The sequence below is a fragment of the Daktulosphaira vitifoliae genome, unplaced genomic scaffold (assembly GCF_025091365.1).
Source record: "Daktulosphaira vitifoliae isolate Bord-2020 unplaced genomic scaffold, ASM2509136v1 Scaffold_4, whole genome shotgun sequence".
Lineage (NCBI taxonomy): Eukaryota > Metazoa > Arthropoda > Insecta > Hemiptera > Phylloxeridae > Daktulosphaira > Daktulosphaira vitifoliae.
Genome location: NW_026099575.1, coordinates 18900215 through 18915570, shown reverse-complemented (window position 1 = coordinate 18915570; position 15356 = coordinate 18900215). Strand labels below are relative to the sequence as shown.

General features: G+C 23.8%; 3 protein-coding genes across 9 annotated transcripts; 1 reads left to right on the top strand and 2 right to left on the bottom strand.

The window, feature by feature from the left end:
* The first annotated feature begins 2332 nt into the window (after positions 1 to 2332).
* Positions 2333 to 4636, top strand: LOC126905148 (DNA-directed RNA polymerase II subunit RPB9). Of its 5 annotated transcripts, none has more exons than XM_050684603.1 (5): positions 2333 to 2473; positions 3092 to 3146; positions 3297 to 3370; positions 4191 to 4317; positions 4375 to 4636. In XM_050684603.1, exons 1-5 carry the CDS (start codon positions 2436 to 2438, stop codon positions 4444 to 4446), a joined length of 366 nt encoding a protein of 121 aa, XP_050540560.1. In that variant the 5' UTR covers positions 2333 to 2435; the 3' UTR covers positions 4447 to 4636. The 5 variants fall into 5 exon arrangements, with proteins under 5 accessions (XP_050540560.1, XP_050540557.1, XP_050540559.1 ...); XM_050684600.1 differs by lacking the exon at positions 2333 to 2473 and adding an exon at positions 2518 to 2846; XM_050684602.1 differs by lacking the exon at positions 2333 to 2473 and adding an exon at positions 2519 to 2856.
* LOC126905147 (activating signal cointegrator 1) lies at positions 4511 to 10292 on the bottom strand. 3 transcript variants are annotated; one of them, XM_050684596.1, is made up of 12 exons: positions 10036 to 10292; positions 9336 to 9454; positions 9157 to 9260; positions 9010 to 9094; positions 8834 to 8952; positions 7394 to 7545; positions 6324 to 6487; positions 6132 to 6262; positions 5897 to 6066; positions 5712 to 5833; positions 5463 to 5651; positions 4511 to 4660 (listed from the first exon to the last, which is right to left on the bottom strand). In XM_050684596.1, the coding sequence occupies exons 1-12, from the start codon at positions 10116 to 10118 to the stop codon at positions 4599 to 4601; spliced, it is 1500 nt and encodes a 499-aa protein (XP_050540553.1). In that variant the 5' UTR covers positions 10119 to 10292; the 3' UTR covers positions 4511 to 4598. The 3 variants fall into 3 exon arrangements, with proteins under 3 accessions (XP_050540553.1, XP_050540555.1, XP_050540556.1); XM_050684598.1 differs by lacking the exon at positions 9336 to 9454; XM_050684599.1 differs by lacking the exons at positions 8834 to 8952; positions 9010 to 9094.
* Positions 10293 to 10547: 255 nt separating this feature from the next.
* LOC126905146 (cuticle protein-like) lies at positions 10548 to 11664 on the bottom strand. Its single transcript, XM_050684595.1, has 2 exons — positions 11389 to 11664; positions 10548 to 11243 (listed from the first exon to the last, which is right to left on the bottom strand). The coding sequence occupies exons 1-2, from the start codon at positions 11404 to 11406 to the stop codon at positions 10803 to 10805; spliced, it is 459 nt and encodes a 152-aa protein (XP_050540552.1). The 5' UTR covers positions 11407 to 11664; the 3' UTR covers positions 10548 to 10802.
* Positions 11665 to 15356: the final 3692 nt, after the last annotated feature.

Genomic DNA, 15356 nt, shown 5'->3' with positions numbered 1-15356 from the left:
TGATAGGTAAAGACATCAAGCATCTATATAAAAAAAAATTATATTGATATGTTCATTTTTGAAAAAGTTACGGCAGTTTTTAGTAAAAAAAATTGAAAAAATTTCGAAAATTAGCGATTTTTAAATTTGTAATTTTTTTGGAGGTTTCCCCCATTTACGGGGAACGAGGGAAATTTTTTCAATTTTGAAGGGTAGTGTCTTCGACTAGATACGATTTGTGATCTTTTGACGTATCGTTGAAAGAAATCCGTTCGGTGAGAGCTGAGAAAAAGTGGTAACAGACACAAAAAAAAAAAAAAATTAAAAATTAAAAATTAAAAAAAAAACACATCTTAGTAAAACCAATACCTTCTCAGCTTCGCATCGAAGCTAAAACGCATCATAGTAAAACCAATACCTTCTCAGCTTCGCATCGAAGCTAATATGTTAGAAAGACGCAGTATTTCCGAGAAATTGTCAAAAGTTAAGTTGAAAAGTTGTTATTTTGAATTCCCCTTGTGAGCAAGTAGAAGGTCTGTTTTTCAAAAAATTTATATCAGATGAGAGAAAAATACTTAAGGTATTTATTTTAAACAAATTATTTTGGATTCGTTCATTTTTCAAAAAGTTATGACTGTTTTAAGAAAAAAAGTTTAAAAAATGTAGAAATTTATCGATTTTAAAAATCGTAATTTTTTGGTGATTTTCCTTATTTACAAGAAACGAGGGAAATATTTTAATTTTTAAGGGCAATGTTTTCAACATATTATTCTTATTTAAATTCATGAACTTGCACGCTGAAAAACAGTATCAATTATTTATTTATTTTTTTTTATGTTTTCCCTTAGTGGCGGTTACGCTGGTTAACTTAAGCTAAATTGTGAGACTCTAAAAAATAATGTAAATTTTTTCATATACATATCACAGACTATAGGAAAAGTATATAACTATCATGACAAAATAGATAGGTATGTCAGCAACAAACGAGTTTTGGACCGTTTGACGCATCCCGCCCTTCTCACCCATAGTAGTGGTTCGCCTCATTTCATTGGCCGTAGGTTTGCCCGCCAAAATACAATTCTTTAAATCTAATAATTGACAGCAACTTTAATATTTTGTATTGTTTTTTATGATACCTTTACCTTTTACTATTATTGATTGATATCAATCTATTGTGATATCTATTTATACTACAATATAAACAAATATGATCAATTTGCAAATTATTTGATATGAAATGATATACCCGGCATGGGTATATTAAATAAAATGAACAGCGTTTATTTTAAGTGGCTTAAAATATTTTGAAAACTTGATATACTTACATACTTTTACTTTTACTTTAATTTATATTTTTGATGACAAAATGCCTGTTTGTGATTTTTCTGGTTGTACTAGTGGTAGTAAAAAAAATCATTGGTAAAAAATAAAAAAATAACTTTGCATCGATTTCCAAAAGATCCAGTCTTGAGAAATTCTGGGAAAAACAAATAAGATTAGGTCAAATAACTAAAAAACCAATAAATTTTGATTCTGGTAAAAAAAGTAACTCTTAATTAACATTGTCATATTTTTTTCAGAATCCTAAATAAATTATACTATTATTTCATCATTATATTTATATTTAGCTGTTTATTATGAGCTTGTTTAATTTCATTTAGCTGTTTGTTCATTGCATATTACAAATGATAATTATGCAATTCATTCTAATAATAAGGATAGGAGAGTTTAAACGAAATGCTATTCATTTACCTTTAAAGTAAGTTTAAAAAAATACGACTGTGAAGTTAGCAATTCCTATATAGCAATTCCTAATCAGATATAAAACTAGAATACACCGCTAGAGGGCGCCACTATTTTAAAATATATGTTTTATTATAAAGTATTTTCCAAAAAATTCCGAAGGGTATTCTTTTAAAAATTATATTCCAAAAAAAAACTTATAAAAATTATAGTAATTTTTATATGGCATTAGTCAAAAATGGTACTCGAGTTTCCAAGTAACCCGTTTAAAAGAAATTGCTGGGCAATAGTATACTCATGAAATATTATTTCTAAATTACACAAATACAGCATTTATTTTACCTACTCAATTATAAATTAAATTACTCTAAATAATAAATTATATTTATAAGTTCACATAGCAAGAATCACGTTTTTCCTTTTAAAGAAAACATTACTCTTCCAAAAAAACATTCATGTAATGAATCTGTAGTAATTACTTCAGCTATGGCTGTAGTTATATAATAAAACGTATTATATATTGTGGTCTACTCTGATATTATCTATTCTGTGATAACATGCAGTGAACGGGAGCGCACTCTATTAATTTGAGCGATTTTTACATTATATAATTCTCAAAAACTGCAAATTGCCAAAAATCTCGTCGACCAAAAATTTGAGGAATGATTGCAAAAGACCCAAAAACGTAAATCCTATTAAATAGTTCCAATATTATGCAATTAAATGAAATTTATCAAATTATTGCATTGTGGTAATTAGCTTTTTTCATTAAAAACAGATATGCATCTTGTGATAACCAAAATCTAGTGATAACCTAGTACAAGCGGCATACAAATATATCTCAAATTTTAATTTAATTATAATGAATTCAAGTATTAGAAATTGTTGCCTTAGTTTTCCTGTGGGTATTTATACAAATACTATAAATATTTGAAATCGTCGAAAATTTTTACATTTTCTCTGTTCAGTTTCAATTTTTATTTGAACTATTGTTTCACGTAAAAGAAGTTTAATAAAGTTATTAAAAAATGTCTGGATTTGAAACTAGAAATGATGGACCTGGATTTGTTGGCATACGATTTTGTCAAGAATGGTATTTTATGTCAAACTTTTATCGATATTAAGTAACAGTTCGTGTGTATATCGAAAATAAAATAATTGTAGTGCTTTAAGATTTTTTAATTTGTTACTAGATTTTAAGATATATATATTTTTTTTGAAGAGCCTGATAGTTTTAAATGTTTATTTTTTATAGTGTTTAAGTGTTTTAACAACTAAACTGGTTTTGAATATTCTAATCAATTTTTTATTATGAAAAGTGTATTCTATATTTTTGTTACTGACTTAAATTCTTATATTTTATTTTCAGCAACAATATGCTATATCCAAAAGAAGATAAAGAACATAAGGTTTTACTGTATGCTGTATGTATATATTTGCTTTATTTTTTGATTATATAAATAATATTTTCTATTAAAAGTAGAAAATTTCTTTTAAGTTCAATAAATAATTATAATAATATTAACTATTACTACTTAAGATATATGTATACCCTTTAATATATTTATTTTCAGTGTCGCAATTGTGATCACAGGCAAATGGCAGATAGCAATTGTATATATGTTAATAAAATTATGCATGAAATTAAGTAAGTATGAAGTATATAAATTTAACAAGGGTAATATCAGTTAAAAGGCTGTTTCAAAAATTTGTGTTGTCCTCTAAAAAATAGTTCAACCATGAAAAACTAAAATCAGATTTTTTTTCTAAATTTAAAATTTGAGTCTCCATTTTTTTTCCATAAAAAAAAAATACTAGAGCATTTTCTAAAATTCTCATTCAATAAGTAGGTGTCACATAATAAAAATAAATATCATTTAACTATATAACAACTGTATAACATTTGAATGTTATTAAGTGAAACAGTTAATGGTAATTTTTCATAAAAATTAAAATGATATTTTTGTATGAAAAATTCTATTATGTGAGTTGACTCTTTTTTTTTTTTATTGAAAATTCGAATTTTTAGTTAAGAGTAAAAACTTAAGTTGTAGGGTTTTAAGGTGAATAAATGTTCCTTAAGTATGACATAGGTACATTATAATTTTGTAAAGTATGGAAAAAGATGAATAATTTAGACGTTTTATGTTTAAAAATTGCTGTTGATACTAATATGGACTAATATTTGATAAAATTTTCAGGAATTATTAAAAAATAATTGATATTTTTTAATTGACTATTAATATACAAGGTTAGTCACAAAGATGTGACAAATGCAATAACTTTTGATTCATTTATAAATTCCTTAAAAATGTTTAAAGAATAATTATTGTTTTAAACTATATTGAAAGCATAATATTTGTTTATTACATATTACTAATAAAAAATAAATTTTTTTTTTTGAAAATAATTTGTTTTACGACTGCAATATTTTTTTTTATATTTATCTTTCAACTAAAAATTTTTAGTGAACTTACACATATTGTATCAGATGTAACATCTGATCCCACTTTGCCAAGATCTGAAGATCATCCTTGCCCAAAATGTAAACATCGAGAATCTGTATTTTTCCAAGCTCAAACTAGACGTGCTGAGGTAAATTATATAGATATAGTTATGAATATTGATATAAAAGTTTAATTTAAATTTTAGGAAGAAATGAGGCTGTATTATGTTTGTACTAATCCTCATTGTATTCATCGTTGGACAGAATCTTCAATTTAATTAGAATTAAATAAAATTAAATAAATAACAAACCCTTAAATAATTTATATTTTTAACAACATCCTCTTATTTCATATGTAATGTTTATAAATTAAGCCAAAATTTTTTTATATAATAGACATTGTACTACATGTATAATTTAAAAATTTAGATCAAATATTTTGTTTAATTAAACATTTTTGAGCAGCAATATGAATTTTTTCATCCAGCTTATCTAAAAGTTTCAATATTATTAAATTAAAAACAATATTTAAGAAAACTACAGTGAGAAACAGCATAATTTTATTGACCTGAAATAGCCTCAATCATGTCAAAATATCAAGTTTGTTCCTTACTTATTACTAGACTTGGAAAAAAATAGGAACACTTAATGATAAAACATTGGTCTTAAATGTAATTAATTGATATTTTTGTCATATTTAGGCTTCGGGATTTTATGCATTTATAAAGTTTATTTTAGTAATCCTGAATACAACAATGATTAATAAATATTCGTTTTTATTTTTGTTAATTCTAATAAATTTATATTAATTAGAATTTTAGTTTTTAGGTGGTGTGAGAAGATTACTCCTCTCCCCTATAGCAAAAAAGCTATTGTATATACCTATAATACATTTTTATGGAGTTAGGTATCTTAGAAGTGGTTTAAACCAATTTTATAAATGCATAAAGTTCCATACCGTAGTCATATTATTAAATACATTAATATTAAGTATACTTTCATTCAAAGTATAACTCAAAACGAAGTTTACCTTTATTTGGAATATAGTTATGAGAGAGGAGCTCTATTCATTATGATGAATAGAAAAAAAGTGTATGAAAAACTAACTTCAAAAAATAATGCTGTATCTAATTTATCTATCATGATTCTTTAACATTATACTTTTCTATGCAGATTAACTCAGATACTTTGATCTTTTTTTAAAGAAAACTGAGTACCATAATAAACATGTTTATAGGAGTACATGTAAATATTTAACTGTTGAAAATAGCCTTCCAATTGGAATAAGACTTACATATTTTGTGACTTCCTTTGATAGGAAAATTGTTGATCATCATGATTGGGTCTTTACATATAAATACAAATGGACTTTCATTTTCTCCTTCTGGATATTGTTCCATATATTCTTCTTGAGATAAACAGTCAGTTATATTTATACAACCCATTAAACAACTTGTTGGATATTGCTTTGGGAACTCAACATCTACACTTGAAAAATTACATTAAGAATCTTAAAAGTTTTTAAAAACACTGTTTCAATTACCGCCTCTTAAATTTTTATAAAATAATTCTACACGATCAATTTCTTCTGGTGTTGGTACCTTAGCAGTTGATGCTATCCATAATCTTCCTCGATGTGAAGTATACCAAGATCGCCCTTCATGACTAAATTATTAAAAATTTGTAAGTGATTAATTTATGATAAAAAAAAAAATAAACTAAACTAACCGTTTTATATTCAATAATAGAAGGGAAGCATATGGTTGATGCATACTCATACATAAGCCTGGATCTGTCATCAACATAAGTTCTGTATCTTGAACTCTCTTAATCACTTCATTTTTATAAATTGAATTTATGTTATTTCTATGAATTTTTTTCATACAATTTTCATTAAACTAAAATATAATAAATTTTAACTTTAATTTATAACCTAAAAAACTTATAAGATTATAAATTTAACCTTTAAATCCAAGTTCATCAGAGGATTGGTTATCTGTTCATTAATATTAACCCAATATGTTTCTTTACCATCATTCATAAGTTCTTCATCTTCATCATTATCCGATTCCTTTTTTTCATATACTTGTCTCCCTAAAATGAAAATACTCTAAATAATTAAACCAATTAATAAAATAAACTACACCAAAAATACCAGCAAAATCAATTGTAATTTTTTTTGTTCTCCTAGAACCATGTTTTTTTTCTTGTCTTTGTATTTCTTTTTTTTTTAATTGATCTTTTTGTTCAGAAGACAACCATCCACTGTTAACTGAATAATAGTCCATTTGGTCATCAATTACATTTGTACGTTTAGCACTATATTTTAAGATAAAATTCCCAAGTTGAATTTTTCAATTAAATATATTTTAGCATATATATAAAATAAAACAAACAATTTTAAATAAATATAGAAACCCTGTAGTTGATATTGGGATTTTTAATTAAAAAGTTATCTTCCAAGCATTTATTAATCATTATTTATAGAAAAGCACAATAATGTGTTTGCTATAAAAGCATTTCATATAAATAGTACTTTTTTTTCACCATAATAAACATTGATGATTTTTATTTTTGGTACTTTATTATTTTATAATAATTATAATAATTTTTTTGAAATACACCAACTATTGTTTAGAATTTCCTAATGTTAACCAACTAAACAGATTAAAAAAGGGGNTAGCTATCTTAGATTTTTTTTTTACATTTTATTTAAAATTTAAAAATAATTAATATTTTTTATAAAATGTAAAAATATTAATTTTTGAGATATAGCTATAGACCTAACATATAACTATTATTTAAAAAAAAAATCAACTAAAAATATTAACTGGATCAAAAGTTATTTAAGTTGTCAGTGAGTGGTGGGCCACCCTGTATATCTGTTTTATTGTATATTATTTTTTTTGTGATGATATAGGGATGGGTTATAATAAAAATATAAACATAAGAAACCTTATGGTTGAGGGTTTTAAATAAAGAATATGAAAAAAGTATCACAAATTTGATAGAAAACATACAATTGTATCTTATTTTTCAATTTCATTATATCAATTTTCAAAGTAATCTCAACATACATTTTTTTTATTATTTTCTAAGAAAAATTAACTACAAATAAATTTCATAAATTAACAGGTGATATAAAAAAAAAATCATTGTCATTTTTATAGTTATTTTTAAAACTACATTACTATTTTACTGTCCTACCATGTATATGTGATTTACCTAGTTCGATCAAACTCTAACAATTTATTACGATGTTCAAAAGCTTCATTTTCAGCTTGGGTGTTAATAGTTTGCTCTATCAATCTGTTGTACAATTCTTTAGATTTATTATTTTTACAATTCAATAAAATTTTTTCATCATTAGAACAGACCTGTGTGAATAAAAACAATTACTAAAAACTCATGAATTTCCAAAAAATATTGATAATAACCAGTACTTGTAAGTTTATGCAAATATAATTTTTTTTACTTTTTAGTCAACCATGATAAGTGAGCTATAAACCATTTCATAAAATTATTAATAAAAATATGAATTTTGATTGTGTGTATTTAGCATAAAGTTGATTTTTTGAAGTTATTAGTCATATCATTTACCATGACTTTATGGGGAATATTTTTTTATGAAAATAAAAAAATTATCTAGACAAATAAACACTTAAATAATTTTTTATTTAGTCATTTCCTAATATGTTTACAAAATCTTAGTATTTATGCAGTTTATTTCTATTCTTTTATAATACTGAGTGGATTTTATGAGTTTTAAGCAGTTCAATGAAATCCATGTTATTGCACTATCACCATTACCCTCTGCTGAATCAAATGTGTGTTAGCTATTTGCTAATTTAATTTAAAAATTTTTAAGAATTTAAATCTATCCAAGAAATGAATGGGAACTATTTATTGTATTTTAAATATGCATTACTTATTCATCAGACATAAAAATATAATTTTCAGTGTTAAAAATGTATTGAACGAAAATCATCTATCTTTTAAGTTAGAAAACATAAAAAATATTGATAGCTTAGTGTAATTTTTCAGGTAGATATAAAGTTCTTCAAAAATCATAGTTGAGAAGATACTAAATACACAAATATTTTAAAATTTAATCATTTACTTTTCAATATTTTTATTTTAATGATTAAAAAACTATCATAAAAAGAATTAATGTATGAAAATTACTAAAACTTTTTTATTTATACTTGTGATTTTTACTTGTATAAAAAAAATGTATTAGTTTTTTTATTTATAATTGTTAACACTTTTTACTTAAATGTTAAAATTTATAAAGAAAATAAACTACACAATTTAAATATATAAATGTATATTTCTAGTTATTTTATTATGCTTAGTTTAGATTCTAAGTGAAAGACACCAGGTAATGAGTCTTAGGGGGTAAGCATTTTTATGTTTTTAGTGCATATTTGAATGCTACTTTTTAAAGTTTTATAGAGCATGAACTTACAAGCTTTAATAATAACTTACAAACAAAATATACATTATTATTTTATGTAATATAATTAAATTTTATAATTAATTACAATTAATCATCATATCATATTTATTTAATAATTCTAAAAAGATTATTATAGAATCATACTAAATTATTTTATTTTTGTATACTATTAACACGGATATAATTTAAATATTTATGAAAATTACCAATTCACTACAAACAACACATGGACCAGAACCTTCTTGTTTACATACTATTCTACCACAACTTAAACAATTATTAATTAAACCATGTTTTGATGCTTGACAGTCACACTTATGACGACCTATTTTAGAAATCATATTAAACTGATAGAAGAAAATAAATATAACAATGCAATTACCCTTTAAAAATATTTCCTGACGATTAATGCCTTCATTTGAAAATATATTAACATACTTTTTATTCTTTGATTTTGTTAAATTTGACTACCATAATACAATTTAATTTAAAAGAAATGAAAAAACATATATAAAAAGTTTATTTTTACTTTTGGTATTTTTCCTAAGTCTGTAGATAAATTTTGATTTTTAATGCTCGTTTGTTTTTTATTTTTATTAGTTTGCATAAATTCATTTTTTGATGATTGGTGTACTATAAAAAAATAAATGTCACTACATTTTTTTTACAATTTAATAATTTTATGAAAAATATTAATCTAAAATTTACATAAGCGAAATCTTTTCTTTAAATCACTTAAAAACTGTTTATGAACTGAAGATTTAAGATCCAATAGTGAATTACAATATTCATCTAAATCATTTTCAGTTTGTATAGAAAAAATATACCTATAAACATAAAATACATAAACATGAATTGGAAACTTCATTAATTACTACTAAGATGATATTAAGAAGGGATCCAGTGAAAGATAATACCCAAAATCTATTTAGGTATGAGCAACCTAAACTGTAAAACCCAATAATTTTTCTTCGTTATAATTCAAAAAAATTTTTGTCAATCTACTTAAACTTTATCAATAAATACCATAATCTATATATTTATCATGTTAAAATATGTCTATTAATAATTAATAAATAAAAAATTACAAGGAAAATGATTGATTTATTTTTTCATGTTGTTTAATAAAAATGTTAAAGTTTTTACAAAGGATTAAAAACTATATATTTTTTAAGAACATTTAATTCAGTAAAACCATTAGTTTAGATCATTGTGCTATTATGCTTAAATATTGCAATAGATTAGGAATTTTTAAAACAAAAAAGTCATGAAGTTTAGTTAATTTCTGATTTAGTTATGAATTGGATCAATTTTTTAAATTTTTTTCCTGACAATATTTTTGTTTCATGATTTTTTGTATTTGTTCAATACAGATTCATGAAACATAGAAATATGATGATAAAATTACTCAGCCATTTCATTTTGAACTTCAAACTGTAACAAAGCAGACAGTTTATTACATATCCATTGCTTAAATTCTTCTTTCGACATTTTTTTTTTCAACTTTACAGCATTTATTTAAAGTTCTTTCAATATCACTGTTTTAGATTATCAACTAAGAATTATAATGCACAATTATTTATAAGAACTACAGTATTCTAAAAACGTGTAAAGTAATAAAATTTAAGGATAAAAACTTTAAACCACCCTAGAACAAGATAATTTAAAATATGATAAGATTTATTATCACATAGAAGTCATATTATTAAGATCAATACTGTTTTCAAAAATAAAATATTAGCATGGTCCTTTATCAATAATATATTTAAAAGTGTGAGGTTTTTCGGAAAATATTCAAACTAAAGATGATGTATCTAATTATTTAACAATTAGTTTAAGTAGACCAACTTGATTTCAATGAAATGAGATGAACGATTTATTTTAAAAATATTAAATTTTAATTATTAACTATGAAATATAATTACAATACACTAAAAATAAATTTTAATGATCCAATATTTAACATGTTGTATTAAATCGAATTTTGGTAATTTTTTTCTTCAAGTTTTTTGAAATTCTCCATCTCTACGTTTTATACTATTAATAAAAACGATTAATTTGAAAATTGTTTAATAGTCTAGTATCTATATGAATATGATACTGGAGTATTTTCATTTTGGTTGTTATGTTGAGTATAAAAACCATTAATGTAGATGGCAAGTTATAATGAGGAACTTAAACATTATAATCAAGAGCAGACTTGGCAATAAACGGCGTAGCTAAATGTACTACTGGTGCAGCTTGAACACTGTAAGGCGCATCTGCTATTCTGGGAGCAAAAGGAATAATTGGTTGTTGGGCGACAGGTAAAACGCCGGCATTTGAGGAGGTAAAAGCTGATTTAAGAGCGAATGAAATTGTTGCAGAATTGCTAACTGGTTCGCGTTTCACGTCGGCGACAAAACCATTGATCTTGTCTGCTTTGTATGTGACAGTTCGTAGATAACCATCAGCATCAAGTACTCTGTAGAAACCAGTTACTGAGTCGCCAGATCTGCTTTCTTGCTGATCCTTCTGATCGCCAGTTATCTCATTATTTACTGAATAACCGTAGTTAACATTTGTCAAATCTTCAGCAAAAACTATCCAAGCCCATGCCGATATAAATAAAACTATCTAAAGGAAAAATAAATTCAACGAATAATTAAATTAATTAACCCGTTGGTTAATGCTGCCTCTGTCAATGTCTTTTATAAAGTGTATTTACCACAAGATATATTATACATTTATGATTCAACATAAGTTATGTGTCAATACTCACTTTGTAAATGTTGTACATATCTAAAAATGGATGTGAGAATCAATTGACTATTATCAAAACTACTTTTAGCAGGTCAGTGCTGTAGTTCACTATTGGTGTATGAAGAATAACTGTAGACTAAATAGACATTAGACAGGGTTTAAATAGGAAACTCAATTCTACAAAAATGTCATCATTCTAATCTGTAAAGTGTTGCAAACTATTGAAATCAAGTTGGCCTTCTTGAACTAATTGTTAAATAATTAGATGTATCTAATAATTACCATAATATTTATCTCGATGTAAAAAAATAATTTATTAATTGAAAAGATAAATTGATATTCTAAATATTAGCGATGTATTAGGGGGGCCTAAAAGAGCTAAGTCTAAATTCCCGTGTTACACCTATACATATATATTTTACGTAAAAATCACTAACATTTTTTTGGTAATAGACCTCCCACAATGAAAAATTCTGACACACGGCACTGCTAAGTATTAACTACATATGTAAATAATAACTTATTGAAAATAAATTTGTTTTATGTATAAATGGGCGTTTGTGTTAAAGGAAAATTAAGGTTTTTATCAATTCTATGATGTTTTTTCAAAATTTTTTTGTTCACACTTGTATTGAAGACTGTACTGGATTTATTTATTATAGTGAAATTTCAGAAAAACAAACACAAAACATAATTTGCTCTAATTTTTATCAAAAAACTAAAATTTTTAAATCGTAAGAGTAATTTTCCCTCAGTATTAACTGTCATAAATTTGTAATTTTTTTGCTATAAACATTAGTTTTAGTAATGCCTAAAATCTTTACTAATGGCTAACAGTAGTCATATTTTTACATAATTAGTATAATTTATAAACAATTAGTGTTATAATTAGTTAGTGTGAAGTATAATTATATTGTGCTATGAACATATTTCTTATCTATAGTTTATTCAAATTAAAAACTTCATATATAAAGATAAAAAATTTTTAACCTAAGAAGACATCAATATTATTTTTCGTGTTTTCTTTGTTAGTGAGAGATTCTCCTATTTTTTCAAGGTCCTAATTTCAAATTCTATTTCCGCCTATAGTACTATAGTATTAATTAACGTATACATTTTTTAAATACTTACAAAACGTTATTAACATTAAAATAGTTTCAAAAATACTAATAATTCTTAAGTTATAAATTATAACTGTAATGGATAATGTAACCGGAAGTTTGAGTGTTGCATAAATTTTTGATAACAGATTAAAAATTATTTTTAGGATAAATTACATTATTGACCTTTTTTTTATTTTCGTTTAGCCAAAAGCAAATTTAAGATAGTTCACTCTTAAGTTAAAGGTTTTATAATATGGTTCATGTAAAAAAAAAAATTGACTACTTGACTTGACATTTATGTGTAAATAGCCTCCAAAATTAAACCATAAATGTTATTTTTATGTAAAATTTCACTGTTTTTCTTACTGCTACTACAAGTTTTTTTTAATTATTACTGATTATAATTTTAATCAAACAGTATAGACTTAAAGAGGGTTAGTATTTTTATAAACCCTATAAATGCCTCTTTAATTTGACATAATTTTTTTTTGATAATCTGACTCCTCTGTATATATTTAGTGTTTAAAATTTTAAACATACATAAAAAAATAAAAATTTTTCATCTTTAGTTTGAACATTTTCCGAAAAACCTCCACTTTTAAATATATTATTGATAAAGGACCATATTAATATTTTATTTTTGAAAACAATATTGATCTCTGGACTTCTATGTGATAATAAATCTTATCGTGTTTTAAATTATCTTGTTCTAGGGTGGTTTAAGGGATAAGGGTAGCTGACACCAAGTAGTTGGGATTAAAAGAAAGAAAAAGAAGAATAAAAATTAGCCAGTATATATACAGAGTGGAACGGATTTAATTGACAACTCATATAACATATGATCTACATAACATTTTATATTTTTGTTTTTTTTAATCAATTTTTACAATATAGAACTATATTTAAAATATGTTTTATATTATTTTACGCAATTACAAAAAATATTTTAAAAATTAATTTCTTTTTTAAATTTTTTTTAAGATTTTAAGATAGCCATTTTATAGATAAGTTTTAAAGAAAAATTTTGATACCAAAAACTCTTATTTTAATTCAATAGTTTTTACAGCATTTTGAAGTTAGTCAAGTTAAAAGTGATATTAATTATTAATTCGCGTGATTCCATCATTGTAATCTTATTATTTTAGGATATTCCTTGTTAGGAGATTTGATAATAAATGCACTTATTCAATATTATTCACGTTTCAATTTATGATATATGAACTTATTTAATAAAAATTCAACATGTTTTAGACAATGTTTCTATAATTTTTTTTAATCTTAATTATACTACTAATTGTTTTTTTATGACAATTACAAATACTTATTCAAATGTTAATAATTTTCATGGAAAAGAAATCGCATACAGTTACCAGTAAATAATGTAATAAGTGTTTACTTCTGTACTTCACATAATATGGATTAACATTTGATACCATAGGAAAATTGTAAAAAAAAATCAAACTTTAACAAACTTCAAAATGCTGTATAAACGTAACTATAAAATGGCTATCTTAAATTCTTAAAAAAAAATTTAATAAAAAAATGAATTTTTAAAATATTTTTTGTAATTGCGAAAAATAACATAAAACATATTTTAAATTTAGTTCTACAGGGTGTTCAGTAAGTCAGGAAACGGGTTTCTATTGTTCTCATTGTTTGTAACAAATCAATTTTTACAATATACAGGTAAAAATTGATTAAAAAAAATAAAAAGTATAAAATATTATGTAGATCATAAGTAATATGAGTTGTCAATTAGATCCGTTCCACTCTGTATATACAATGTGATTGATTAAGGATAAGACAATGATTTAATCAAAAACTGAATATCTTCAATTTTTTGTAAAGAAAAAATACCGTTTGTTTCTGAAAACTATAATTATAAATAGTTAAATAATTTTATTCCTTCTTTTAGATTATTAAAGTTAAGGTTTTCTATGTTCTTTAATATGTTCTAAGAACCCCTAGTTTTAGTTTGATGATAATATTGAAAATATTATTTTAAACAATTTTTTATAATAATAAATTCTTATAACTATTTTTATTCTATCAACCGTTTACGCTTTAGTTGTTTAACATATTGATAGACATGACTGCTATAGCAGTCACGCTCTTGGCTGTAATTAAAGATTCACTTTAATATCTCATTAATAATTGTTTGGAATAAAAAATGCGTCAGAGCTTTTTTTATTTATAAATATGATACAAAAATAATGAAAACAAAAAAAAGTGTAACTGCTGTAGCAGTTGTAGCTCACTTGCGACTTTTTTCTTCTCGTATAACCACATGACTGCTATAGCAGTTACGTAAATAAATTTATATTTTTGTGTTAAAATTTATTATTAATAATACATTTTATGTAATTCGTAATTATGTATAAATTAATATAATAACTCGCACATTTCAAAAAAATCCTTTTTATTTATTTATACTTATCAACATGATAATTATTATAATATATCCATTTTATTATAACAATAAAAAAAATGCATTTGATATATAGTTTTTAAATAGTTAAAATTATTTATTTACATGATAATTTGAAAAGCAGGGTCCTGGACAAAATGGTAGATTTGATGGACAATCTTTGCACCATCAAGACGTATTTTTTCTAATTTTTTTCTTGTAACACTCTCGACAACTCAAAAAGTATGTTTTCCTTGGCCAGTCTTGAGAAAAATCAAAAAAAAAAAAAATTAAATTCATTACAATTATTTTACACATAATATAAAATATTTATCTTATCCTCTGGTAATGGTATCTTCTCTTGTGAGTGAAATTGAATGTTCAAATTATTGCTGCTTTTTCCTTTATCCTTGTTGACCAATTGACGTCCATTTGCTATGTGAGTTGGTAAGTGAATAAGTTTTCTGACAACTTCAC

Coding starts and splice junctions, on each gene's coding strand:
- LOC126905147 (XM_050684596.1), bottom strand. CDS start 10,118: ATGTCGAAAGAAGAATTTAAGCAATGGATATGTAATAAACTGTCTGCT. Junction 9,095..9,156: donor ACTTAGGAAAAATACCAAAA/GTAAAAATAAAC, acceptor GTATTATGGTAG/TCAAATTTAACAAAATCAAA. Junction 6,488..7,393: donor TTAGAGTTTGATCGAACTAG/GTAAATCACATA, acceptor CTTAAAATATAG/TGCTAAACGTACAAATGTAA.
- LOC126905148 (XM_050684600.1), top strand. CDS start 2,773: ATGATGGACCTGGATTTGTTGGCATACGATTTTGTCAAGAATGGTATT. Junction 2,847..3,091: donor CAAACTTTTATCGATATTAA/GTAACAGTTCGT, acceptor TTTTATTTTCAG/CAACAATATGCTATATCCAA. Junction 3,147..3,296: donor ATAAGGTTTTACTGTATGCT/GTATGTATATAT, acceptor ATTTATTTTCAG/TGTCGCAATTGTGATCACAG.